This window comes from Coccomyxa subellipsoidea, assembly GCF_000258705.1.
Source record: "Coccomyxa subellipsoidea C-169, whole genome shotgun sequence".
NCBI lineage: Eukaryota > Viridiplantae > Chlorophyta > Trebouxiophyceae > Coccomyxaceae > Coccomyxa > Coccomyxa subellipsoidea.
In genome coordinates, this window is record NW_005178042.1 from 2,997,373 (window position 1) to 3,024,770 (window position 27,398).

At 57.2% G+C, this 27,398-nt stretch overlaps 3 protein-coding genes across 3 annotated transcripts; 2 read left to right on the forward strand and 1 right to left on the reverse strand.

The window, feature by feature from the left end:
• Nucleotides 1-1,265: 1,265 nt before the first annotated feature.
• Nucleotides 1,266-6,303, forward strand: COCSUDRAFT_55627 (SBP-domain-containing protein; the record flags this gene model as incomplete). The annotated part of the gene is made up of 11 exons (XM_005652121.1): nucleotides 1,266-1,418; nucleotides 1,700-1,810; nucleotides 2,091-2,260; nucleotides 2,625-2,817; nucleotides 3,110-3,289; nucleotides 3,574-3,675; nucleotides 3,949-4,097; nucleotides 4,456-4,603; nucleotides 4,875-5,249; nucleotides 5,555-5,670; nucleotides 6,015-6,303. 11 exons carry the CDS (start codon nucleotides 1,266-1,268, stop codon nucleotides 6,301-6,303), a joined length of 1,986 nt encoding a protein of 661 aa, XP_005652178.1.
• A 589-nt stretch (nucleotides 6,304-6,892) lies between these two features.
• Nucleotides 6,893-15,462, forward strand: COCSUDRAFT_64317 (hypothetical protein; the record flags this gene model as incomplete). The annotated part of the gene is made up of 15 exons (XM_005652122.1): nucleotides 6,893-7,106; nucleotides 7,434-7,621; nucleotides 8,104-8,298; nucleotides 8,550-9,101; nucleotides 9,241-9,396; nucleotides 9,673-9,882; nucleotides 10,470-10,633; nucleotides 10,924-11,119; nucleotides 11,505-11,659; nucleotides 12,048-12,236; nucleotides 12,775-13,949; nucleotides 14,109-14,225; nucleotides 14,382-14,553; nucleotides 14,854-15,034; nucleotides 15,244-15,462. The coding sequence occupies 15 exons, from the start codon at nucleotides 6,893-6,895 to the stop codon at nucleotides 15,460-15,462; spliced, it is 4,083 nt and encodes a 1,360-aa protein (XP_005652179.1).
• A 2,284-nt stretch (nucleotides 15,463-17,746) lies between these two features.
• On the reverse strand, nucleotides 17,747-26,847 carry COCSUDRAFT_64318 (valyl-tRNA synthetase; the record flags this gene model as incomplete). The annotated part of the gene is made up of 17 exons (XM_005652123.1): nucleotides 17,747-18,393; nucleotides 18,801-18,897; nucleotides 19,213-19,449; nucleotides 19,804-20,019; nucleotides 20,394-20,555; nucleotides 20,998-21,218; nucleotides 21,659-21,770; nucleotides 22,124-22,370; nucleotides 22,722-22,829; nucleotides 22,993-23,120; nucleotides 23,341-23,478; nucleotides 24,028-24,130; nucleotides 24,450-24,646; nucleotides 25,005-25,114; nucleotides 25,657-25,843; nucleotides 26,338-26,486; nucleotides 26,721-26,847. The coding sequence occupies 17 exons, from the start codon at nucleotides 26,845-26,847 to the stop codon at nucleotides 18,173-18,175; spliced, it is 2,760 nt and encodes a 919-aa protein (XP_005652180.1). The 3' UTR covers nucleotides 17,747-18,172.
• Between the last annotated feature and the right edge of the window lie 551 nt (nucleotides 26,848-27,398).

Genomic DNA, 27,398 nt, shown 5'->3' on the forward strand with positions numbered 1-27,398 from the left:
AGTAGGCCTTGCGCAAGCTTCCTTCAAGCTTATATCTTTACATTCCGTCGTCATGGACGCAAGAATCGGGCACAGTGGGGAGCTGTTACTAAAACGTGACTAATTTGGCTTAAGCCAACAAAGTCGCAGCCCGACACAGCGAGGCTCAACGTGTACGACAGCTCCTATATCGAGGGAGAACAAAAACCGCATCACGGAGGAGCTGTAGATCGGCTATTTGATAAGAGAAAGCCAGGCGGGGTGTCGACTGCAAAGTGGGAAGGCATGACGGGAGAATACTTGCGGTGCGTTGCAGCAGGGCACCTGTTACCCTCTGTGTTGCCGCCCAGGTTGCGGACACAGTGTGCGGGATGATCGTCGCATGGTTTCGTTTCACCGCCATAGTTGCATATTGCTGGACTCGGCCTTGAACGGATGGATGGATTGCGGTCATAGAAAGCAAAACCGTGCAGCTTCCCATCATTTACGGGTCCAAACTGCAAGGGTGTGATTGCATGGAGAGGTCTGGGCTGTTCCAAGCCTTTGAGTGACCCTGGAGATTCCCTTTGCACGTTGGAAACTCTCGGTGGCCACCCAAGCCCTGGCTGCTGAGATGGCCCAAGTTTTGCCTATTAGGTCTAGGCTCGGTTTTGCTCCGTTGACAGCACCGGCCGACCAGTGATTCAGGCAGCGAACAAGATCGAAATGGAGTGCAGGTGTTTGTGCCGTATTTTTTTACCATTCCAGTGCCATCGTTTCACGGCCGGAACATATAGGGAATTGGGAATAGTGATCATTTGAGCCTGTACACGTTTGTTTCACATATTCAATGGTACCGGAACACATCGGGAGCCATGCACAGGGGCTCTGCTGCGGCTCTATGAAGAACTTGGGAGGCATGCCCCTCGTGGGGCGTGTTCCCAGGCTCCTCATAAATACCTACTGTTTGGTGTTTGCAATTCTCAACTACCGGCGGTGTGAGTGCCTTAGATACATTTCAAATGGCTGATTGTGCTGGACCCAACTTGCACATTTTAGTTTCAGCATGGGTGATCGAGAGCTGCTGCTTCAGCTCCGTTATTTCAGTTTAGAGGCTGCTGTTGCAAGAAACCATGCTTAGGATTTCTTGAAATTTGTTGAAAGGAGAACTGGGTTCCTGAAAGCCTGGCTCACATCATTCTGGTGCAGAGGATCCCTCCCCTGTTCCTGAGGCTTGGTGCTGCTGGGGAACCTGAGTCTATGACGTGCATTTATGCAACAGGCTGCCTCAAGTCTGACGCCAGCGGATGGGCGACCCGCCCTTTGAGTACGGCGCGCCGCGCCACGACTGGAACATCGAGGACATCGACTGGGACCCGAATGAGGTCCAAGGGGAGCTGCGCGCATCTGGCAGCCAGGACGCCTCGGCCGAAGCTTCCAGCGCTGGTGCCGCGCAGCAGGTCTCCCTCTCTCCCATCCGCTGCCATGCGCATGACTCAGCAGCTCGCATGCCCCTGCATGCATCTCCTGTGGCGGAACAACCTAGTAAACCCACTTCTTGGGACTGAAAAGGATAATGCCATCAAATGGCCATCATCGTGAGGAGACAGGAGAGGCAGAGCAAGCTTGAAGCGATGCTGTCTACAAAGTGAGGAGGAATGAAGAAGGGAGCAAATGGCAAGATCAGATGGGTGTATCGGCAGCGCCGCTGCGCTGATGCTCGTGGGGTGTCATGGCGCAGGTGGCCAGCTCCAGCGGGCCGACACATGAGAGCGGCGGGGACGTGCCGGTGGTGCTGGACACTCTGCAGAGCATGGGCTCCACCAAACGCCGCGTCCCCATGCAGTGCCAGGTGCTGCTCTCCAACCCCACTGGCTGAAATGTTCGCCACCGCATGGCTCGCAATCACACAAGGCACAATGGCACATACTTGGAGGCTAGAGGCCAATTGCAGGGCATGCTAGGCCCAGATGGAACGGGTGGTTGGGTCTGATGAAGATAAAGGCAAAGAGGGGAATACAGCTGGGGGAGACTGGGTGGGCGAGTGGTGCTGTTGTCTGGCTTTGAAGTGTTTCTTAAACGGAAGGGCGTTCCTACCGAGCTCAGGGGATTTATGTATTCTGGAATTTCAGGTGGACGGCTGCAACAAGGACCTGTCGGTGGAGAAGGAGTACTACCAGCGCTACAGGATTTGCGAGGAGCACCTCAAGCTGTCCTCACTGCTCAAGGACGGCGTGCAGCAGCGCTTCTGCCAGCAGTGCGGCCGCTTTCACCTCCTCGCTGACTTCGATGGCGACAAGAGGTGCCGCCACCTCCCATTGATCATGCCACCACCAAGTGACCTCCATATGGCCCCTGCAGCTCACCTGGCCCATCAGACAGTGGAGATAAATCCATCTGACCATGCTGCCGGGGATCACTTGTCTGCTCTGCCTCGGTTTGCAGTGCCGCTCGGATGCATTCCAGGTATTTCGTTGTGTATGAGGGGGTGACTTTGATGCACAAGTGCAACTTACCGCGTCTGAGAGGTGTCAGCTGTTGTGCTGATCTCAGGAGCATGCATGCAGCTCTTTTGTTGTGTTAAGGGGTGCTACTGATTCATTAAATTCAGCTTCTTCAAAGCATCCAAGGTGTTTAATCGGATTGTGCCGATGTGCCGACGACAGGAGCTGCCGGGCGCGGCTGGACCTGCACAACAACCGCCGTCGCAAGCGCGGCGAGGCCGGCGACGGCAGCTTCCGCAGCAGCGCGCGCCTCGAGCGGCGGCTGGGCGAAGCGTTGCATTCTAGAGTCTCCCCGCGCACACGCACCCGCCGCGTCGCCTCCCGCTCGCGCCGATCACCGCTCCCCTCCACTGACGTGAGCATGCTTACACCCATACCCTCGCTTGATGCATGCCCACGGCTCTATTGTTGGGCGCTACAACGGTCTCGGCCCCTTCTAAGGTCTGCAAGGAGCCTCTGCTATGCATAATGCCAAGCAAGTGCAAAGCTGGTATCTTCTGGGCTCCTCTTCATGTCCACTGCTGCGTAGTGGGCTGTCCCGTCTCCAACCAGAATCTGACGGGGAACTTGACAGCTTGGAAAAGTCGCTTGGGGCTTCAACATGCTATCCCTGAGCACAAAGGTGACATAACTATGCATGGGTGCAGGATGAGATGACGGAGGACAATTCGGAGGTGGAGCAGGCGGCGCGGCCTCGGCAGGCAGCCAGCTCGGCGGCGGAAGCCGAGGAGGGAACTCCTGCGCGCGAGCGCCGCTACGCCACGCGGCAGGCCACCGCAGCGGCAATGCGCAAGCACTCCTACAACCCCGCCCTCGACTTTGAAAAGGTTCCCCGCCCACTCTTGCCAGTGCCATCTTCCCAGGAGAAATCACAGCAATGAGAGCATGCAGAGCTGTCAGAGCTGCATAGGAACATGCTCAGGAACCTGACTTGGGGGAGAGCGCCACATCCATGCAAGAGTGGTGCCACAAAAAATGTCTCTGTTGTTATGCCTCATGCACCCGCACTTGCGCTTGATATCAATGAAGTGATTCTGATCACAAACGAATCAGATTTCCTCTGCAGACACTGCTATGAAGGAATGCTGATGGTGTGAGTGTGTGTGGCCAGCAGTTGTACCCCCCCAATATAGCGGAGACACTGGCTGCGCTGCAAAGAGGGGCCGGCCCCCACGAGCCCTCCCAGGCAGCACACTCCAGAATGTCCCTCCAGGTGTGCGCACCTGCAGATATATGCCTTCACTGGACTATATTCACTGAAGTGTACCCCTGTGCCCTCCTCATAACTATAAAAAACGTCCACTTCTGTCCGGGCTCTAGGCAGAAGGCAACTTGCAGATCTTCATAGGCTGCATGCGCATGTGGGGCTGAAAGACAGAAGCATGTTGTGCGGAGGGGTCTGGACATGGTATTTCTAGGGCAAGGTAGCCGCACATCTGGGGCTCTACAAGCTGAACTCTGAAGGTAATGTTTGTGCGTTGAGCAGGAGGGGTCGAGTTGGGACTCGAGCATGTTGTCAGCCGAGGGCCGGCAGCGCTTTGTGGCGGAGCACATGCTGCGCCACCTGTCAGACCCGGTGCAGTCCATGCGCGACACTCTGCGGCAGCACTCCGAGTCCGGCCTCGACCTACGCAGGTGTGTGTGACTCGCGGCATTGACGCCAGACAAACTTCTAGCATGCCTGCCTTCAAGCGAATCCTTTGTCGAGCCCTTCTGAAAAGCCTGCGGCAAGCACACACAGGACCTACGAGTGGCATATATTATCAAGTGGGCGGATGCAGAGATTGTCTGGGAACCTGTGATCTTGCCACCCGCCTCGCCATGCTTCTTTCTGCATTTCCTGGCAGCTGCAGAGGCAGAGTATTTCTCGCAGGATGTGCTCTCAGTGTTGCTCTTTACAATGGCACTATAAAGGAGATTTCTGCAAGGAGAGCGTGCTTGAAACTGGTTCTGCTGCAAGGATATTGATCAAAAAGGAGATGGTGCGTTGCAGGAACGTGCTGCTGATGAACTCGCTGTCGAGCCCCACCTACATGCCATCCAACATTGAGCGTTCAGCGGAGAGGTCTGCCGCGCACGGCAGCCTGGAGCAAGACTTCCGGGAAAGCCTTGAACGCAGCTCCGACATCTACCAGCAGCAGGTGACTCACCCTCCCCTAACGCATGAAGCAAGCCGGCTGTGCCCCCCATGCATGCGTTGGTAATATGGCTGGCACCTTGCTTCTCTGGAGATCACCAGACGCTGCCTGATACCATGAGAGAGATCCCCAGTATGCATAGGAAGCCTGGGGACCCCCAAACGAGCCATGTCAGGATTACTTATTGGCCTTTCAAGTGTAAGCGTCTGTCTGGTCCTGGAGAGGGCACTTGGAAAATTGTGTGGCTCCGTAACGGACTGCTGGTGTACGGCAGGGCGCCGCCCCGTTACCCTATGGCGGCCCGTTTTCCGAGGCGTTGGGCGCGACAGGCCTAAGCCACTACGCTGCGCAGCTGCTCTACAAATGCGCCAGCGATCCCGTCGCGCAGGACACCTTCGGCCGGCCGAACCTCCCGCCGGCCGCCATTGCCGGTGTGCACATCGCGCCCGGCTCGGCCGGCGGCGCGGCCGGCGGCGGCGGGGGGTCTGGGGAGGCACGGCGGATAATATCGTACTCCAGCGAGCCCACCAGCATCTCCAGCTCGGGCCTGGCCAAGTTTCCAAGCGAGCCGTTCATCCGGCCGCGCACGGTGTACCCGCAGTACTCCGCCTTTGACCTGCCGCCCGGCGAATTCCACGACGTCGCCTGGGTGAGCCGCTCTGCCCACACCCACTCTGCATTACCCTCATGTTGCCTGTCATCCTCCAGGAACGGCGCGCTCTTGGAGCCCGTGCTCTATTTGTTCAATTGTACAATAGCTGTTCAGCCGACGAGTTGCATACAAGCCTGCTGCAGGGATTGAGAGGCATGCAGTACTTGGTTCAACCCTGCATGCGCCGGGTACTTGGTGCATGCATGTTTCCTATATGCGGCATTAATTCCTTCCATTAGGATGCTCTGCAAGTGTGTAATGGGAGTGTGGAACTGACTTGCATGCGGGTGTCGCTACTGCAGCCGGGTCCGCCCAACGCGCCTAGCGCGGAGGAGGTGAAGCACGAGCAGCTGAGCTTTCGGCAGGGCCCCACCAAGCGCTTCTTCGAGACCGCCGAAGGATCCACCCAGGGCGCCCGGTGCGCTCACCCTCCTGTCCCTCATGTACTGTCAAGATAACCTGATTGTGCACTGGTCATGACTCTGGCCAACTACTTGTGGCAGATTTCTTTCATGCTGCTGAATCGCCACAGCAATTAACGCGATGGCCAGTGCGCTGCTTGTCGTCCTCTTGCGAACTCCATGCGCAAATGCATATGTTGAGACTTGCACACGCCGTCTTGGCCGTCGTAGTTTCTTCACATGGCTCTATTTTGTCCTATTGCACCAAAATGCAACGCAGGCAGTCGGGGGCGCATTTGCTCCCCACCCCAGAGCGGCCCCAGCATGGGACAAATGACCGAGGATGTCATGTGCTGCGCAGGGCGAGGAGCAGGGCGCAGCAGCAGCGGGGGGAGCAGCCGCGGCGGGGGAGCATGGATGCAGGCGCGGCCAGCCAAACGGCCGGCAGCGTGCTGCCCTTTACACTGCCCGGGGGAATGGCGTTCTCTATGGGCCCGCTGTCGTCGCTGGGGCAGAGCAGCGGTAGCGGCGGCCTGTCGCGCATGCCGAGCGCTGAGGAGGTGGTTGCCTCGATGCAGCGCGAGCCCAGCACCGAGCGCCGCATGGGCCGCATCTCCCTCGCCCACTCCCTCGACATCATGCAGCAGTGAGTCTTACCAAATTATATCATTACTGTTCATGTTTGCAATAGGATCAGGTGCATGTTACTCATGGAAATGTGTGATTGTTCATTTGTCTGCAGCATCATGCATCAGTGCGCCCCTCACCCCTGCCGCTACCCCGTTGTCTTTGATGTCCCTGCATGAGGTGCAACCCCAAAGGCCAGGGAAATTGCTTGAATTCTCTGGTGTCCATGAGGTGCTCGGATGAGGAAACCCCCTGTTGGGCAAGGTCCCTATCGCTATTTCTCCAAAGATCACAACTCAGCTTGCCCGCTGCGCGTTAAGTGTGCGTGCCCAACTCTTGAAGAGGGGTCTCTGTGTTGCCCTCTGGCAACCGCCGGGGCCTCCGCGGAACACAGTGGGAAATATTGTGGAAGAAATTACGTAGTTCCGGCCTGGACATATCCATGTGCAAATATACACTGGCTGAAGGTCTGGGTGCTGTCATGTGATCCCCGTCAGCATGCCGCTGCTTGCAGCACAGCAGCCGCTCAGCATGGAAGATAGCCCAGGTCCAAAGGACTTACAAATCTCAAATTCTGGCTGAAAGTACTGTGATCATGCCATCCACAGGCGGATGACGAGCGAGCGGCAGGCTCTGGCGGCGGGAGAGCGGTCGGGGTCGGGGGGTGACGTGAGCGCGCGTCAGCGGTCGGCGGAGGGGGCGCCGCAGCAGCTGCGCAGGTCCACCAGCTCGCGCCTGGAGCGGCTTCCCAGCGCCTTCCTCGAGCGCATCCCCGAGCACGCCGCCGCCCTCGAAGCCCCGCTCACCGCCCAAGACCTCCTGCCCGGTGCGCTCGAAATCCCAGTTGCTCCACAATTTGCACCCACGGCACATATGGAGCATTCACATGAGCTGTGTCTCCTGAAAACATAGGGAGCCGGCATCTGAACGCCAATCCCTCCCCAAATTCTGTGATGTGTCTTTCCTGCCGGGCTGTTGAGACTGCAGCCTGGGCTGCATGTGGCATCTGCTGGAGCAAAAGACACTTGCTCTGGGGAACTCTACGGTGTGTTATATGCATGAGATAAGTAAGTCCCGACCAGGCTGTTGGCTGTCTTTGATTGTCTGCTAGCAATGCAACGTGACGCTGACTGAGCGAGATTATGTGGTGCAGCGGGCGGGCAGGCGGGCAGCGCGCTTCTGAGCGACATATACACGGGCTTCAACTTCCAGTCGGCGGGGGTGAGCGCGGGCTTTGCCGCGGCCGTCGGCAGCCCCCCGGGCGCGCGGCTGGCTGAGGGCGCCTCCCACTTCGCTGGCTTCCAGGGCCTACGCGACGCCTCCCTGCAGCCCTGGCACCAGGTCAGCGCCCCCCCTCACATTTGTCCACAGACTTGACTGTTCAGTGGTTGGAGCCCAGCAGTGTAGGGTTGCTGCACCGTACATTGCTGGGGCACTGAACTGCGTCCATGCATCATGCTGAGCAGAAATACATGCGCCAATTGGAAGGCAGCCAAGGCTGATCTCACAGTTGGCCTCCCAACCTTTGTAGCGAACGTCCCTGCAGCCCTGGCACTCGGTCATACCCCTTTTTTACATCTATCCACAGACTTGGCTGCACAGGTTTTTTGCATCTTACAATGGTGACTTCTGAATTCGCTCTCCTCCCTAAGGATCCCTCTCTTTCCTGCACCCTGCACTGCTGGACCTCCAAACATGGCCTACCATTTTGCTGAGGCAAAAAATTACTGCCGAACAGGCTGCACAAGTGATTTTGCCTGCCGATTTTGTGGGCAGTCAAAGAACGCACACGGAGCTTGAATGAGCGTGGATGGTGTGCGCAGGTGGCGTCGCCGTCGCAGGGCGTGCTGGCGCCGCTGGTGGGAACGCCGGCGCAGACGGGACGGGCAGGCGCGCATCCCGAGGGCACCGCGTGGGCGGCCAGCCTCTTCGCGTCCCCCAGCAGCACCGCCATGAGCTCCACGCCCTCCAAGGACGGTACCACGCCCTCCTCCTGGCTCAGCCCCCTCCTGCAGCAGGTGCGCTCAGATTCTGCTTTGCAGATTCTCCGGTCCCCCAGATGCTGCAGTGAAGACCACCCTGGAAGCTTCCCTTCATAGCTGCAGGAATGCCTGTCTGGCGTTGCCAGTCTAGTGGCAAGCCAAGGTAGGCTGCAACAGAATAAGCGCCAGTCCAATAAGTCTGGATTTGCAATATCTGCTCGTAAATTTATTCTCCTTGCACGAGTAGGGGATGTTGGATCCCTGACGGGAGTGTTGATGTGTAGCAGGTGGCCGGTGGATCCATGTCAGCACCGGCGCTGTCGTCCGGCGACACGGCCGGGACGGGCCCCAGTGACACGGCGCAGCTGCTATCCACCTGGCGCGCCGACTCAGGCGCCAGCTTTTCCACACTGCCGCTGCCCTTCACCGCGCCCGCGTGCGCAGAGGAGCGTCCCGGCGAGGAGCGCACGCCGAGCCCCGCCGCACTGGTCTTGGCCGCCGCGCGGCTGGCCGGGGACGCCGCTCTGCCGGAGCTACCGGCCGCGCCGCTCGGCGCGCTGCCGGCAGAGATGCCGCCGGCGAGCGTTGCAGCGGCGCAGGCCGCCTGGGCCGAGGACACGAGCTCGCCGGCGGCTGCCGCCGCCGCGGTTGTCTCGGCCGGGGTGCAGACCGCGCGCGTGTCGGCCAAGCTGGAGAGCGCGGGCCCCCGGGACGTCGGCGGCCGCAGCCTGCGCCCCGACCTGGAAGACGTGCTCGGCGGCGAGGGCAACGTGCCCCGCCTGGAGGCCGCCATCCGCCCTGGCTGCGTCCACCTCGTCGTCGACGCTCTCGTGCTCCAGGTGTGCTGCACCCTGTTGATGTCCATACCTCTTATGCCATCTGCAGTGCTAGAATCATCTGCAGTCTTAGGATCATCTTGTAGAATGTGCAGAGTGTGCGGAAGTACGCAAGGTCTGAGAGTGTGTGTTGGTGGTGCAGGAGTGCCCGACGGACACGCTGGACGGCATCAGGAAGGCAGCGACGGCTCTGGCGGCCCGGGACTCGCTGTGGCGCCGCGGCCGCGTGCTGCTGCAGACCGGCAGTGCCGCCGCGCTGCTGCAGGACGGAGTCGTACGCCGCATCTGGGTCGGACAGGTGCTCCCTCCCCTCCTTCTTGCAGCTGTTGCGCCACCACTTGTGCTTGTCTGAAATGCTGGTTTTCTGACTCCTTCAGGTGCAGAAGAGTCTTGTGAACCGCTGATTGCCTGTGGGAATACTCATCTTGGTTGCTGACGCCTTGAACGAGTCCTGTCTCTGAGTCCTCTCAGGCTCTTCTCTGGTAAACAGACTTTCCAGCCCCAAACAATGCCTGCAGAAAGGTCCAGTGCTGCCCGCATGATACCTGACAACGTGGCTTGCCAACTTCTGCAGGACCTGCAGAGGCGGCAGCCGGAGATGCCGTGCGCCGCGCCGTTTGCGGCGGCGGTCCCGGGCAGCCTGGTGCTGCGGCTGCACCGCAGCTTCTTCCACTGCGCGCGCTCCGGCCTCTCCTGCGCGCGGACCTGGCGGCTGCTTGCGCGCTACCGCGGCCGCTTCCTCGCCGACGTCGACCTCTCCGCCATGCAGGCCGCCCACACCAAGGTGCTGTGCCTGCGTGACTGGCAGTCACATTTTCTGTCCGTTGCTCACTGCCAAGGTGCTCAGTACCCGCCATCTCAGTTTGCGTGTTTTCCTTGCGGTAGTGGCCAGCCTTTTGAGGGCAAAAAGACGCCGGGCGCAAACCGCAGCGAAGAAGCGCGCACGCTGGAGCGGCGGAAGCCCGGTGTTTAGACACCCTTGGCAAGGGTAATATTGCATTATATACAGGGTCAATAAATATCGAATGTGGGGGTTTCAAAAGCTTTGCTTGGTCATAATCCCTGCCACTCGTGCTTGCATCCTTCAAGTTAGTGCCTTAACCCGGTCGTGAAGCCGCAAAGAGTGCCGGTGCTGCTGAGCCCGACCATTTCTTTGCGCTCTCCTGCCCGAGGAAATCCGCAGGTTCAAGTTTTGCAAGCCGGAGCGGCAAAACCTGGTGTTTGGACACTTGTAGCAAAGCTCACTGTAATGTTCCAACCCCCAGCATTGATGGAACATTGTTTGTGACTTGCTTTTTCCTCCAGGTATCTCCACAGTACTTTTATTGTCCTACACACACACAAATGTAAACACCGGAGGGGGACCTGCAGGAGGTGGTGGTGGAGCTGGGGGCCGCCGGGGGGACCGCGGGGCTGGCCTGGCTGGAGGCGGAGTGCGACGGCTTCATGAGCGCACCGCTGCCCGTGGTGCTGTCGCCCAACCCCGACATCGTTGACGAAGTTCGCTCCCTTGAAGCTGATGTGGCCGCCGGCAGGTGCGCGCATACCCCCTGCACCTGCCTGCATAAGTCAGAACTCCGTGTCATCTCCGTTGGCACGTGTGTGTAAGATCCATCACCTGACTGCACGCACATGCCAAAGGTCACCATGGCATGGAGCTCTGGCATATGAACTGTTGATTTTTGCCGTGCCCCAAAGTCTTATCACCATATTGCAGCTGCCATGGCTCAATGGTTGCTCGGTTTTGCCACTGTATGCTGCTGCCCTGAGGGCATTTGAGGCGGGTGAGGGCTGGTGTTAAAAGGTGTTGAGGGTGTTTCTGCAGGCGGTCGTGGGAGGAGACATCAGTGCTGCTGGCGGACGTCGGCCTCATTCTGGAGTATGCAGCGCTGCTGGGCAACAAGGAGAGCTCGGCTGTGCCCGACCTGCAACACAGCATGTGCCTGCAGCATGTGGCGCGCCTCGCTCAGCGGCGACTAATCGACTTCTGCGAGCTCGGCTGGCCAGCGCTCACCGCCCAGGTGACCCTTCACTCTTGGCCCTCCACTATCGTACAGTTGCAATCCTTTTATGCTACGATGCGCTGTGTTGCGCTATTAAAACCTTTGATTGGAGTTGAGTCCGATTGACTATTCTGGTACACACACATGGAATTGGGTGCCTCTATGAGACCAGCACCTGGTGTGTATCTCAGCAGCATTTCTAACTGGCTCACCTCAAAACTTTGTCTACACAATGCTCTGCCTGGTGTCTTACGCAGCATGCATCTGAAGTGTGGAAGTACGTATGCAAAGGGCAACACAGTGACTCTTGGAAGGTTGATTAAGGGCCTCTGCTGTAGATCTATCCCTTGAAAAATACCAACGCTCTTGAGAAACATCGACTAAGTCGACACCATTGGTGCAGGCGTTGCCTGTGGCTGCGCTGGGCTGCACATCGCTGCGGCAGCTGCTGTCGGAGGTGGCGGCTGTGCCGGAGGGCGCTGGGACGCTGCTGCACGCGGCCGTGCGCTCGGAGAGCCTCTCCATGGTCTCCCTCCTGCTCGACCTCGGCCGCTACGGGTGAGCCGCCCTCCCCAGCCGCCCTGCACTCCCTCCCCCCAAGTCATTCTCAAGACGCGTTTTCTCTGAAGATGAACACAAAGATCCCCCCTCCCCCCGAGTCTTTCTTAAGACGCATTTTATCTAAAGATGAACACAAAGAGAAGCCTCTGCTTGCTGATGTTTCAGCCTTGCATTCGCATGCATTCTTAGAAGCTCGAGAACATCGGCTCTTGCGGGACAGCTTGCTGGAGGGTCTTTTTTTCCCCCAGTTGCTCTTGTATTCTCCAGCAGCAAAGATTGTAGGACAGACTAAGTGGGGAGCAATCTTCCCAATTGTGGCGTTGTGGCACATATCGTTACCTGCTCCGGATCAGTAGTGCTGACCCACTGTGGTGACAAATTGCAGGTTCAAGTGGGACCTGAGCGCGCGGTGTGAGCGGCTGGCGCAGACGGCGCTGCACCTGGCGGCCAACATGGACGACGAGGGGCGCATGGCCGGCCTGCTGCTGCGCCACCCCTCCTGCCCCGAGGCCGGCATGCTCTGGTCCGTCCTCAAAAACGCCGCCGGACAAACCGCCGCAGACATCGCCTTCAGGTGCGCGGCCTCCTCGGCGCAGGGACCCATCTCTTTTCATCACCCCTGGAGAAGGGTCCTTACCAGAACTCAACAATAGGATGCACAAGCAGGGGGTACTGTATCCAACTGTAGATATCCAGCGAGATATATCCAGCTAGATATAGAACGATCTGTTGTGAGGGCACTCACTCGCCGCGCCGTTTGACAGTGAACAGCACGGAGTCCAGCCTGGGGAATGCACCCATCTTCAGGTAGCCCCTGGGTTGATTAGTTGTTGGGTCCACCCGCTTCATTGCCTCAAAGAGCTCCGTCAGTGGTACCCAATGCTGCAAAAACATCCGCAATATTTTACTGCAGAAACTTGAATGAGTAAACTGATAGGCAAAGCAACAGAAGTATCCAGGACTCAGCAAAATTCCATTGCAAAAACTGTATCAAGAACTCTCCAAGCAAGCGAAGCAGACATGCAGCGATGAAACCCTGTACTTCTAGGCAGCTTGAACCAAATGAAGAGTTAGGGAGCCAAAACTGTGAAAAGCTGGATGGATATGTGCAGTGCGTCCAAGGCGCGGCCGGGGCGCATCTTCCTGCTGCTGTCCCCCGAGGAGAGGGCGGCCATCGGCCCGTACCACAGCTGCACCGAGCGGGACGCCGACGGCAGCGCGACCGACGGCGACGATGAGCTCAGCCCCGAGAGCTCCATCAGCGCCTCGGACTCTCCACCGCTCAGCACCCAGCCCAGCGGCGCCATATGCGGGGATGCCCTTGCTGTCATGATGGCGGACACGCTGTCGCGGGAGGGCAGCCTCCCGGCGACGCCCTTCCTGGATGTTGTGCTGCCTTCAAAAAAGGAGGAGGAAGCGGCGGTGGTCGGCCAGGCGGTGCAGATGCGTACGGTCGAGAGTGCGCCGCTGGCCGTCGGCGACCTGGCAGCCGCCGCGCGCTCATGCATCACTGCCGACGACCGCATCATCCGCAAGTCGTTGTCGGCCGACACCGACGCGCACGCCAGGCGCGAGCAGCTGCGCGCCGCACTGCTGCCGGCTCTGGCCGGCGCGGCGGTGCAGCCGCCGCTGTCGGAGGGCCTCAGCCCGCCGCGGCTGAGCCTGGACGGCGACCGCACCGCGCTGCGCTTCGGCGCGGAGCTCGGCGCCTCGCCGAGCATGGGCGAGCTCCGGCGGCTGCGCCGCGCGATCGCGGCCTTCCCGGCCGCTGCCGCAGCCGGCGCGCCCGACGGCTCGGCGGCGGAGATGCAGCGGCTCAGCGTGGTCATGCGCGACATGGGCGCCGTGCGGAGCGCGTCGGCCAGCGCGGTGCATACCACGGCCGACGACCGCTTGCCCGGCGACCTGCCGCTGTGCCTCTCGTCCCCCAGCAAGTTCCTGGAAGGAGCTTCGGCAGACCTGGCGCAGCCGTCCTCGGTCCATGCTGGCCGCGAAGAATCGCCGCTGCTACTTTTGGCGCCCGCATCGTCTGGTGGTCAGCCATCGGGGGCCGATCCCAATGCCTTGGCCCCCGCGCCGGGCGCGGCAAGGCGGATCCGCGCCGGTTCTTTGACAGCGCTGCAGCAGCTGTCGGGGCGGCAGGTGTCACTCGTGCTGATGCTGCTCGCGAGCTGCCTGATGCTGCCTCGCGCGGCGTTCTTGTGCATGCTGGTCGCTGCGGCACTCTTCCTGCTATCCAGCCAGCCGGGTCAAGAGGTCTGGGCGAGCGGCTCACCCTCCTTCAGAGGTGAGTCATCCGCGTGTTCTGTCGCCCCGCTTATCTGCTGCCAGGGGACCGTCTGCTTTATTTGTATGTGAAGTTTTTGTGTGACTTGCAATATCGTAGTGATCTTGAGGCAGTTCGGTTTGAGGACACTGGCCTCAGAAAGGGTGCTCTTCACTGCAGGCCCGGATGCAAACGTTGACAAGCTGGAGGCTCAGGCTTCCTACTCTGGGTGGCGGCGGCACCTGCTCTGCTTCAAGAGCGGGCAAATGGAGACCGACTTCCTGACATTCTTTGCAGGTCTGCCCCGCCTACCTAGAATGCAGAACGCACTTTACATGAGATTGCTTTCTCTGTTATTATCATGGATGTCAATATGCACCAGCACTTGCTCTGGGAAGTACTGACGTGTGTTGTGGAATGCACAAGACATGAGTGGTGTGTGGCTGGGTGCAGGGGCTCGGTATCAGCTGGATGTGCTATTTTCAGTCTTGTTCACAATCCTGTCGGTTCTGCTCCTCTGCTCTGGCGCCCCTTCCCTCTCCAGCTGGGCTGCTGCTGGCCCCTGGCTGGCGCATGCCTCCTTTGCCGCACTGCCTGCAGCCCTGGCCCTGAATAAGCGCTCCTGGTGAGTCACCGCCCATCCGAGCCGTGCTGTGTGCTTATCCTTGCGCAGGCAGAGAACTCTTGTGTGGCAGGAAAGTTTTGCAGCTCAGTGAATTTTAGGTTGATTGCTTTCCAGCTGCAGAAAACTCCTGCAGCACAAGAGTTGGCTGTGTAATCTGTTGGCCTGCTGATGTTGTAAGCAATCATTGCCGTTTTCAGCATAGATCATGTTGCGGAATGGTGTGATCAGCTTGGTAAAGTTGAGTGACGTGCCTACTGTTTGAATTGGATATAAGCATTGAATTTGAATTTGAATTTGCAGGTATGTGCGCAACCGTGAGGTGGTGATGATGGTGGCCAGAATTGGCTGCCAGCTGGCGGCTCTGTTCTGCAGCGCTAGAGCGGCCGGCGGCTGCAGCGGCCACAGCCACTGGGCCACTGCGCTCTTCGGCGACCTCCTGGCAGCTGCCCTGCAGCTCCTACACCTTCCCATCGGCTTCCAGGTGCGCCATCCTCTACGGCAAATTTTTTAACCAGGTCTGAAGGAAACATTTGCCAACCTGAGGCAAATCTTCCTCTGGGCTGGTGTGCATGGGTCTGCTCATACAGTCCCTGTCACAAGGTCAATCTATCTCATTGTGTTTATCCCCTGAGATTCATATGAGTCAATTGGCAAACGCGATGCTGACTGTGTCATTATGCATGCGCGCAGATCCGCACCTTCCTGCACCTTCCGCTGACACTGCTGGCGCTGCGGCTGCGCCTGCGCGTGCGGCCGCAGCCGTCGTGGCACCAAGCGGCCGCCGTCTGCGTGCTCATGCTGCTGCCCACGCGCTTCGTGGCGGCCCTTGAGCACCGCGCGCGCCGCAGCTTCCTCGCAACTCTCCAGCAGCCGCCCATCTCCGCCGGCGTCCCCTCCGGCCGCCGCTAGCCGGGCCCCCCGCACACATGGGGGGAAATCTTTTTCAGTTAGAAGTGAAGCCCCTTGACAGCCGGCTACATGCCTGTGCGCACGCCTTTGCAAGATCGCTGTGCTTCTTCTAAAGGAGGAGGGAGCAGATGTCTGTGGGAATAAGAGGAGCAGAGCGGCTGTCGCTGCCGAAGCTCCGCTAAGTGCCCCGAAGACAGCGCAGAAGAGCCAGCCACCTGCCGGTGTCTTTCTTGTCACGAGTTTGCCGGGGCTGTTTGGGGCAGACAGGATGTGATTGTTCAGGCTCATGTTTGGGCTGCGCGCTCTACCCGGCCACCGGCACTTTTGCAGTCCTGAGAAATGTGGTGCGGCGCTCTCGGCACAGAGTGGCAAGCGGGCCGACCGGTGTTTGCCGGCCCGGCCTTCTGAGCTGAGAGCGCGCGGCACGCTGCGGAGACGACATCCTTTTGTGGTCACCCAGCGGTTTTGGTCGGGCCTTGCAGGCTCGGCGGCAGTCGGATTCCCAGGCACTGCAATTTTCGCAAGAACTCCGATTCACCTCTTTCCCTGGGGCGCTTTTGTTGTGGAGGGCACCTAGAGGACATCTGGGGTCTGCTGCAAATTTACGCCCGGGGAAAGTTTCACCAAGACACGCGAGTCTCGCTTTGAACTTCTGCGTATTGCTCCTGCAGCGGTGATGTCAGTCCACCTTGCCTATGGCCCTGGGTATTCTCACACGTTCTCTGGCGAGAGATATTCTTTCCAGAGCATCTTCAAGGCAGATTTTTGTTTCACTGTTGTGCTGGCAGTCGACACACTGCCCACGAGACCAACCTCAGGATTGCTCACTCCTTTCCGGGAACAGTTGCAGTTTTGTGAGTGTGCTGTTGCATGCATGTGGCATGCATGACATGCCTAGCAGCAGGCATCACACGACTCTTCAAGACACACTGATTGCGAGCTTCAGTCATGCGACTGATCTGATTCTTTCTTAAGGCCCAGGCATGGGACTGAGACGTGCTGTATTGAGGGATTGCTCTTATTTTGTTTGTATGGATCGGGGTGATGATGGCAGCACGTTCAGGTGGCAATCAGGAGCTTCTCTGCGTATTGGTTTGAAGGGCTAGCGACCAACCTAACTGAAGCACATCCGCGTATATACGGCCAGAATTACAAGCACCCCGAGCCGGACAGGTGCAAACAGGCATGAGCTCTGAAATGGTGTTGCTCTTTCGTGCAGATGCGCCAAATTTACTTTTTCTTCTGGGGACAAACTGATAATTTGGCACACAAGGGGGCCAGTAATTTGGGCAGAATGTGAACCATGTGGATCCGTGGCCGCCTTGTGTAGGATGCACTGTGTCCCCAGAGAAGGCGCGAAGCTTAGGCCTCTGGATGGTTCTCTGTGTAGTTACATATACACTCTGTATGAGTCTGCTGCTTCATGGCCAAAGTATGAGTGCACTGGGTTTGTTCACACTCAGCTGCGTTGCGAAGATGGAGGTAAAATCTCTGCGCTTGGGACGATAAGATTTGGATCTAATAAGGCTCGGGGCACACCTACATCCGATCCTGTGCTCCTTGTGAGTCTTGGCTGCAGGCCATGCTATTGGTTGTTTTTCTTATGAGTTGGGGGCTGTATCAGAGCCCTTGCTTGGTCAGGGCTGCCAGAGACGGTTTTGGTGATTGGCAGGTAATTGCTGCATATAACATTAGATAATTCATCGCGGTGAAAATCTCGTTTGAAGTGCCAGTGGTGCTGTTTGAGAGGGTGAGCACAGTCAGGGAGTGGAATTAATCCAAGATCAAGTGGTTAGCATTTGCGGCTGAGCTGCAGCACTGATGTATCATAAATTCACTTTCACTTCTTGCTGCTTGCGGCTGTGCAGTCCTTGATTTCTGATGATGTCATATGGCACCTTGGGCTAGGGCTTCAACTGTCAGATGATCCGTGAGGTGCTGTGAGCCTGGTTCTGCAAATTTAGCACGTATGTGCGATTTATTGTGACTCTTGTGGTTGCCATTATCCATGCTTATCCATTTGCGACCTGACCGTGAGCCAATACCTGTAGGTGTTTGCCTGTGTATGATGGCAACTGCTCAAGCAAGGGGCGTTCTGATGCAAGCTTGTAGCACATTATGACGTTGTTATTGTTGTGCAGGGTGCTCTATATCTTTCTTAGAAAGATATAGAGCCCCCTGTGTTGTGTCAATGAAGGGTCACATGTTGGTACGTAGGATTGTTTGCCGTGGCTACCCGTTGAGTCCGGGTCTATGCTTTGTAAGTACGCCTGCGCGATCTTGTCACGGCATACCACGAGTTACACAGCCTTGCCTGAAGCAAAACTGCCTGAATCAAAATACCCTGCTTCCCGCTTCGAAGACCCCCAGAACTTACTTGCATGAAATTATGAAGGTCATAGGTGGCATGTCAGCATGTGCATGCCCCAACATTTGTGACTTTCTGGTGACTGCCAGATAAATTAGCTAGCTGGCAGCTGCAGCCAACCACCCTGGCATGGCAAGCTCACAAGCTAAATCACAGAGGCTTACGCTCTCAAACCGCAGAACCTTCCACAAATGTCTCCAGTCCTCGTCAGTGTGCTTTGTGAGCTGTGCAAGTGGCGTGTCTCCTCGAACTCATGAGAGAGGGCCACCATGGGATTGGGCACCAAAGAGATTCCACAGCTATCCAGCCCATCACTGCTCTCTCTTTCGTTTTCTCTCCCTCTCAGGCTGCCAGCTGGGACATCTGCTGGACCTTTTCCAGGATGGCGGCCACCTTCTGCTCGGCTTCCTCCTTCTGGCGCAGAGTGTCGGCAACCACGGCCGGCGGCGCGTTGTCCATGAACTTTCTGTTTGCCATGCGCCCCGCCACGCCGGCCAGGTCCTTCTCCAGTTTCTCCCGCTGCTTGTTCAGGCGCGCCACCTCCTTGGTCACGTCAAAAAGCCCTGCACAGAGCATTATCCCACGGTTTTGTGGGAAGCATGCAACCTGTTGTATTTAGCCGGTGATAAGGCATATTGCTCGCACGCGCTCCCACCCCCATGATGCACCCGTCAGCCCTGCTATGCCTACTGCAATAGGGTGTCCCACCTCAAGCTCACTACTAATTCAGACAAGAATATTACAGATTCAGTCATTACTACAGTCATTGTTCCCTCTTTCCCTTGCCCTCCACCAATTGGGGGCAACTTTAAACTGCATCGAGAGAAATACTTCCGGGTTGCCCCAACTGCGGCAGCCTTTGAAGAGTGTGCATTGGCCCCAAGTTTAGCTATGGCAAGTTCCCGGCAGCCACATGTATCATAAACTTGGCAGGACTGGGAGGAGCAAGAGGATGGCGGCTGCGGCGCACCTGCCATGGGCAGCAGCACCTCCAGGCCCTCACCCACCACCAGCACTATCGTGCCGCTCCCGGACGGCGCCTCTGCCAGCGGCTCAGACACCATCACCTGCAAACAATATCAGACCCCGTCATTTCCTCCTGCTGTAATCATTTGACAGATGTTGTCACAACAGGAGTATGCAAGTGAGTTTCGGGATGATCGAAGAGTATGGAACGGAGCTGCGGCCCCTCGCGCATGGCTGAGCATGCACGTTGTGAGGATGTCGAGTGATCAACAGCATGTGGTGCGGCAACGCACACGATTGTTTGTATATTGGATTCACGACTACACGCTTGTCCTGCCAGAGGCAAGATGTCATGCAGGCAAGATGTGTGAAAGGCTGCCAGGATCATACCACACAAAATTGAACACAGTGAATACGTGTGGACAGCTGATGATTTGAATTTGAAAATGGGGGGCTGGAGGGAACGTCCTGGGGCGGAGACATGCCTGCGCGCGGTCCAGCTTGGCGAGCGAGCACAGCACGTCCAGTTCAGCGTCCAGCGCCGCTCGGAGGTCAGCCGATGCGACGGTGACGCGCGCAGCGATGCGGCGGCCGAGCTCCACGTTGTACTCCGCTCGCGCATTGCGGATCGCGCCCACCGTCGCCTGAAGCGCCTGCGCGGTTGCACATGTGTGTAACTTGCGCATGCTCAACCACGAGCCATCTGACACGCACATATGGTGTGTGGAATTTGTGCTTGCTGGAGTAGTCAATCACAAGATCTTGAATTCCTGCTGATTTGGGTGGTAGATAGTCTTTCCATGCAGCTGAGCAGCAGGGCCTCACTTGCTCCCAGACACACGAGCTGCTGCATTTGAGGCTTTCATGACATACCCACCAAAGGGAGAGCATATCTTTCATGATATTTGCATGAGCTTGCATTGGACCACAGCTTTGGATCCATGCTCCTTCTGTGGAGCTTGGCACTAAATCCAGGATGTCAGGGATGGTTTGAGGTCGTTTGAGACAAGGGATTTGTGTGGGTCAAGCCATGCCAGTCGTGCCTGGTATTGTGTAATGGCGGTCTCGTCAATGGCGCCGGCGTGGGACGGCCAGGGGGCGCCGATGAGCTGTTGGCGCTCAGCGCCCTGCGCCAACGGCAGCGTTTGCCAAAGGCGCTCAGTCACAAAGGGCATGATCGGGTGCGCCAGCGCCAGAAGTGTCCGGAACGTGTACACCAAAACCTGCACAGCCACCATAATCCTTACACCTTTTCGAAATCAAGTTTCTGCCGAGCCATTTACTTTCAACTTTTGAGTGCTTTCCGCCGAGTCAGTGCTCGTACGGGGTCTAAGAGCCTGCTTGTCCTGGGAATATAAAGTTCAGCATAATTGCCTCAGCAAGTCTCAGACAAGGAAAGCACTGAGGACGGCAGAGACTCAAATGGAAAGGACTATTGTTATACATTTGCAATGGTTCTAATGCAGGCAAGGACAGTGACGCTTCAAGGGAATGTCTTGGAATGGGTGCAGGAGGCTGTGTGGACAGTAACATGGATCTCTAAACCAACTTTATCCACAGTCCCCTGGAAGGGGGGAGGGAGGGTGGGACAGCGCACAGCTCGGGTGCTGGCGGCGGCGTCAGCATCGGCGCCGTAGAGGCGGGTCTTGGCGGATTCGATGTACCAGTCGGCGTACTGCGACCAGAAGAAGTCGTAGAACGCGCGGCCCGTCTCCCCAAACTCCAGCCGCTCGTGCGCCGCCGTCACCCTGTCCACCACCTGACAGCACACAGCCACACCATTCGGTCACAATGCCTTCTCCTTATAACTTGCCTCCTTTCTCTTGTATAGAACTTTTGACCGTCTATTTACCATACCCCTGAAAGCGTTACTGCATGCCCCGGGCTTACCCAAAGGCCCCCTTTCCTCAACCCTGGGGTGAAAGAGGGTGAGGAATAAGACCAAGGGTCACAGGGCCGCCAGCATGCCTGGCTCATCATACGGCGTTATAGGACTATCAGGCATTGTGAAACCTGCTTCGTTCTGCTACGCATGTGGGCAACAAATCCCCCCATGGATGAGAGAGGCAGCAACCAGCAGGAAGCAGAGTCCATCCTTGGATAGAAGAAATTCTGTACAGCAGCATTGCGGCAATATCCGACAGTGCTTGGTTGCTTGAGAAGTAATAAAGCACAGGAGCAGGTGCAGGGCAGTAAGTCACCTGGTGAAGGGAGGACAGGATCCAGCGCTCAGAGAGGGACAGCTCGGCGAGGGACTCGGGCCGGGAGAAATCGGCGGCGGCGGCCGCCTCGGCATAGGCGGGGCCGGCCTGGCCGAGCGCCATCTGCAGGAACTTGCCGGCGTTCCAAAGCTTGTTGGTCAGGTTGCGCGAACCCACCACTCTATCCATGGACAGGTTCAGATCCTGCCCGGCCGTCGTGCCTGCGCAGCCCGGCGCACAACTCTCATATTACCAGTATCATTCTGCCACGCTGTTCCTGCCAGGAAGCGAGGTGCGGCTGCAGATAAGATGCAGGTAAAGGCTGCCACATATTCTACCTCTTATTGGACTCCCTGGATCTGAGCAAGCAAGACCCATCACTCTCAGAACAATGCACAATAAAGGCAGAAGCAGGCTCCTATACAGGGATGGACTTTGTTGACTGGCTGCTGCCGCCAAGCAAGCATGGTCAGGTGCACGGGGCAGCAGTGCAAGATGCTCTCTGGCGCATGAGAGCCCTCATGTCTTGCTGGTCAAGAAAGAAAACAATGCCCAAGCGAGTGGCGAGGTAGGGCAGAGCAAACGACAGGGCCTGCATGGAACGCCATTGGTAGGGGTTTACAGGGGGAAGAGGCACTAGGAGGGCGTTGCGGCTGCACACCTGTGGCGAGCGTGAAGCGCAGGGCATCCGTCCCGTACTCGCCGATGACCTCGACGGGGTCCACCACATTCCCCAGTGACTTGCTCATCTTGCGCCCCTGCCCGTCGCGCACCTGTGGCCACACATGCATTTATGACCCCGTTTCCTACGCGCTTTGCATGATGCAATGCTTGATGGTCAGCTTGGTCTCCTCTGGTGCTTCCCTCGGTGCAATGTTGGTGTTCACAAAGCTCAAGGTCGCCTTCAGGACATGTAATGGATTGTGCAACGCTTGCAGGTCTTTGGGTGTGTAAGGAGGGCGCCCCTGGCAAAAACGAGCAAACGAGCATGCTGTGGAGAGCACTGCTCACGCAAGCACGACTCAGCAACATTGCCAATCAGAGCTGTTTCACCATGAATTTATATAAGTATGAAACAACGAAGGAAAATCAAGGGAAGTAGGAGAGATGGAGTGCTAGCACGCACCAGGCCGTGCAGGAAGACGGTGGAGAAGGGAGCGCGGCCGGTGAACTCGATGCCCATCATGATCATGCGCGCGACCCAGAAGAACAGAATATCGTGCCCGGTCTCCATCACCGTTGTGGGGTAGAAGCGCGCCAGATCAGGCGCGGCCTCGTCCGGCCAGCCCAGCGTGGAGAAAGGCCAGAGCCCCGACGAGAACCAGGTGTCCAGCACGTCCGTTTCCTGCCTCAGCGCCACTCCCTCCCCGTGCCTGAACAGGACAGAGAAATGCCTTCCTTAAAGGATAGCCACGCAGAAGCTCTGGCAATTTCTGCCTCAGTGCTGCTCCCTCCCCGTGCCTGGCTGCGGCCCCCTTCTTCGAAATGTGACATGCACGGATCTTCATGCACAAATCCTGGAAGTTTCTCAGTTGCAGGATCGCCCCTTCTGCAATGGGCACTAGGGGTAGGTGAGGCACCGTGAATCGTGCAATAGGCACCCCATCACAACAGGCCATGCTCTTGCAGCGACACCCTCTCCTATTTTGGATGCTTTTGAGCATAAAAGGTAAGCATGACAGCAGCTGATCAAGGTGGGATGAAGGAGGCGAGAAGGGGCGCACTGTTGCCTGGCCTGTACAAGTGCCTCATCGTCGCTGCGCGCAACTACAAAGTCGCCGCTGCGGCCGTCAAGGGACGCCTCTGCACTAGCCTCATCCGGAAATACATACCTGCCCCGATGCCATGCCCCTTCAGATCCCACAGAAGGCTTGCATGGGCTGATACGCAGTTTTGTGTCATGTGCAACAAGGATAAGATGCAGGAGCAATTCCAATTGTACAGATGCAGGAGCGAGGGCATGTGTAGAGGAGCAAAGAGGTGGTCAGGACGCACCAGACGGGTATCCGGTGGCCCCACCAGAGCTGCCGGGATATGCACCAGTCCCTGATGTTCTCAAGCCACATGTTGTACGTCTTCTGAAACCGCTCCGGCAGAATCCTGATCGTCCCGTTTGCAACCGCCTGCGCACATACAAAGCCCCGGCCTCACTCTCAGCTGTTCTAAGTGATACCTGCCACTGCAGGACAATGCTCTACTGCTGCATTGCGCATGTGGAACCCTTATTGCCGGATTTGCCACGCTACATAACAGCAGACAAGCCAGCTAACCTCGCAAGAGAAGAGGAAGCCTCAAAAGTGCCTTGCCATCCAAAGCACTGCAAAGCATGGGCTGCAGGCGCACCTCGAGGGCGGGCTCTGCCAGGGGCTGCATGCGAACAAACCACTGCTCGCGCACCAGCGGCTCCACTACCTCGCCGCCCCTCTGAGACCGGGGGACGCGCATCGTGTACGGCTCCTGCTTTATCACCAACCCCGCTTCCTGCACAGCGCTCTGGCCACTTTACTACCTGGACCTCTTTCTCATCCCTGCTCTCCTGGCAATTTCTGCCTTGTCCTCTGACTTGTCTGCATGCGTCTTGAGATCTCACTGATGTATGGAGGATAGTCTGAGTGCTTATCAGAGAGGTATGAAAGCAGGGAAGGAGATTTGATTCATGTACAGGATGTTGCTGCAGGTGGAGTGAGCAGGCTTGCCTCCATGTCTGCCCAGAGCCGCTTGCGGGCTTCAAAGCGGTCTAAGCCGCAGTACGCGCCTGCTGCCGCATTCAGGGTGGCATCGTTGTTCATGATGTTGATGATCTCGAGGCCAACCCGCTGCAAATCACTAACTTGTCAATCCTTGAAGAGTACTATTCAAGCCAAACCCAAGAGGCTCATTGCCATCTCTTAGCCACATGGAAGACTGTGCAGGAAAGGCTCGGCCAGAACATGGTGGAAATTCTGATGCTAGGACAGAGGCTTTGATGGTGAGACTGCTGGAGGGGGGGTGTGACACATTCGCGGCTGACAGGAGACAGTTTGTCTGTACCTTGCCAATCTCATAGTCGTTAGGGTCATGGCCTGGCGTGATTTTGAGGGCGCCTGTGCCAAACTCCCTGTCCACGTATGTGTCAGCGATGATTGGTATCCGCCTGCAAGCACCCAGGACAATATATGCTACAGGATCAATTATAGCAAGGACCAAGGAAGCAAGAAAAACTTCAACTAGCACCATAGTCAGGCACTCTGCTTAAGCTACCATTGATTAGCAGACCCTTTCGCCTATCCGCAGCATTCAGGAGGCAGACGAAGGATGGCAAAAAATCCCACTGCATACCCATGACCCTCACCAACCATGGAAGCGAAGCCGCCGCCGACGACAATCAAGCTGGTACCTCAGTGTCCAGCAGATTGAATTCGGAAAATTGAAATTCATTTATAACTCGAACTTGAATTTCGAATGCAGCGCACCTGCCGCCGCTCATGGGGACTTCGCACTCTCGCCCGACCAGGTGCTTGTACCGCTCATCCTCGGGGTGAACTGCGACAGCCGTGTCCCCCAGGATGGTCTCCGGCCGAGTGGTCGCCACCGGCAGGTGCTCGCCGCCGCCGCCCGCCACCGGGTACCTGAAGAAGTACAGCGTGCCAGGATCCTCCGTGTAGTCCACCTGCATTGTCCAAGCTTAGCTCAGCGCATACTCGACTGGTTTGCATGGGCCATTTATATTGCAGTGGCAGCCCAATTGTGAGCAGAGGTGCTGTCTGCTGCCAAGCTAGCAAGCCTGCTTGCTGGTCAGAAAATTTTACCCCCAGATTTCCCAGGTCTGGACGGACTAGCAAAATCCCACCGCTCAGGGTGAGCCCTCAAGTCATGATGTATGCCGCGATTCCTTCTCTTTTGTTATTGTATCACTATACTTTATCACCATTGTAGAGTCAAGTGATTTCTCTCCTGCACTGCAGCAGCGCAAGAAAAGAGTGTTCAATGTGTTGTGGGCATGGCATTCAGGCAATCAAGTGGTTCACCTCGAGGTCGGAGACCGCGGTCTGCAGGTTGGGCGACCAATTGACCATGTAGCTGCCGCGGTAGACCAGCCCCTTCTCATGCAGCCGCACAAACGCCTCCCTTACTGCCGCTGCATACCACCCCAGAACCCGTCAGCCGTCACACATGAGTTCCTTTTTCCAGCTTGCCTGACCAAATTTTTTGCTGTAGCGGACTTGCAAGAATTCCTTCTCTGCACTGTAGTAGTACTGGAGTCCATACACAGAAGAAGCCGAGATCGTGCTCCTCCCAAACTGCCAGCTCCTTCCCCTGGCACTGCTGCAAGGATGTAGCTCGCAGCAGGTCTGTCCTAGTGACTTGATGAGGGAAATGTGGGGTCAACGATCCGCACAGAAGTGGTTTTGCTGTCCTCCCAAACACAACCCTGGATGACACAAGAGGCCCTCCACCCAAGGAGTACCCAAATAAGATTATATATAGCAACCCCTGTGCCCCCTGAGCAGGGGACTCTATGCTGACTTGTGTTTCTCTGGCCTGTAGTAACCAGATGACCTCTAGGTGGGGTTACCCATTACAGCATGTGTAGCAGGTATGTGTAAAAGTCAGGCCTGGCTCGGTCAAAGTGACTTAGAGTCCCCTGCCCTGAGGGGAGGGAACAGTGAACAGACAGACCTGAGAGCTGGGAGTCGAGGGTGAAGCGTTCGCGTGACCAGTCGCAGGAGGCTCCCAGGCGGCGCATCTGGCCGGTGATGAAGTCGCCGTACTCACGCTTCCAGGCCCACACCCGCTCCTCAAACGCCGCCCGCCCCAGCCCCAGCCGCGACTGCCCCTCCGCCGCCAGCATCTTCTCCACCACCATCTGCATAAGCAGGGGGTGCCAAGACATATCAGTCGTGTAAGGTAACGGGTAAACTCGGACCCATGTGCACGCAGTTTAGTTTATTTTCCATCTCAAGCCGGGCCACGCTCGCAGTCGCCGTCAGCCCCGGCACCCAAAAAATATCGAGTGCCACGTCAAGGCCGCAGCAGCAGAAGCAGTGACGAGACGGTTGCGCTGGCACAAATTGATGACAACAATGATGCTATTGTAATATGCACATGAAATGCCATCACATGTAGAAGCACAACCATGCGCTTCTACTCAGATCTTGGTGATCTGAGCAGAAAGTTGGCAAATTACACATGTGGGTCTTTGTTGACGTTTGTCCAATTGCAGTGGCATGGCTGAGGAATCCGGGGCAATAAGCAAATCAGCCTGGCTTAAAGCGCCAGTCCAAATTAGGGGCTCCTCTTTTGTGTGGACAGTTTTTATTGCAGTGTGGGATAAGTGTGTAGGGGCGTGCGCGCACGCACCTGTGTGGCGATGCCGGCGTGGTCGGTGCCGGGCAGCCAGAGGGTGGGGCGGCCGCGCATGCGGTTGAAGCGCGCCATGATGTCCTGCAGCGTCACAAACATGGCATGCCCCATGTGCAGCCGCCCCGTCACGTTCGGCGGCGGCATGGCTGCACATGCCGGCACACCCCTCAGCGCCCGTGTGGCGTGCCAGGTCAGCTTGATGCAGGATGATCAGATGCTCGCATGGCGCAAAAGAAAAGGAGATGTTGCTTACAGATGGTGAAAGGCTCCCCCGTCCCGCTTTCGGCTGGCTGGAAGCAGCCTTCCCGCTCCCACCTGACAATTCAAACAGGCACCACTTGCTTAGGTGGGGATCGATTTACAGGACACCAAAAGCGCACAGCAGCTCAGCATATGCACTATGATGCTGGTTGAAGCGTGCCTGTCATAGATCTCCTGCTCCTCCCCCACAAAATCGAATGTCTTGGGCAAGTCTGCCAGTGGCGCCGAGGGACCTGCATGCAGCATGCAGCGTCAGCAGCAAACCAAGAGGAATCTTATCAGGCAGGAAGGAAGATCAAAGAAGAGGCGTCCTGTCTGCAGCCCATTCAGCTTGGGTCATGAGGGGGCTCAGGGTAGCACCACCTGCCCCATTGGTGGCACACTGGCTGATTACTCGGGACTTGTCGTGAAATCGCTGTCTCTGGAACGACGAGTATCGCGGTGCGCATTTTATGCTGGACGCTCTCGTCACGCTAGATTTGCATGTAGTACATATCAACCTGCATTTGCTCTGAAGCCTAGCCTGAGCTTGCAGTGGGTGACAAGATCTCGAAAGGCATCGTACTCTGCACAGAGACAGTATTTTGCATTCTAGACCCAGATGAGCGGGCATGCTGGGGGTGCCAATCAGCATTGCCCTCCTGCAAAAGCCTAACAGAGAAAGCATGCACCGAGTCGGTCGTCACATCCACATCAATTTGCTGTCAAACACCCATTTATATGTTTTAAGACTACATAAGACTTTTGCAATATTACAGAGAATCAATGCTGCCCTCTCAAGGAAGGTAAGGCAAAGA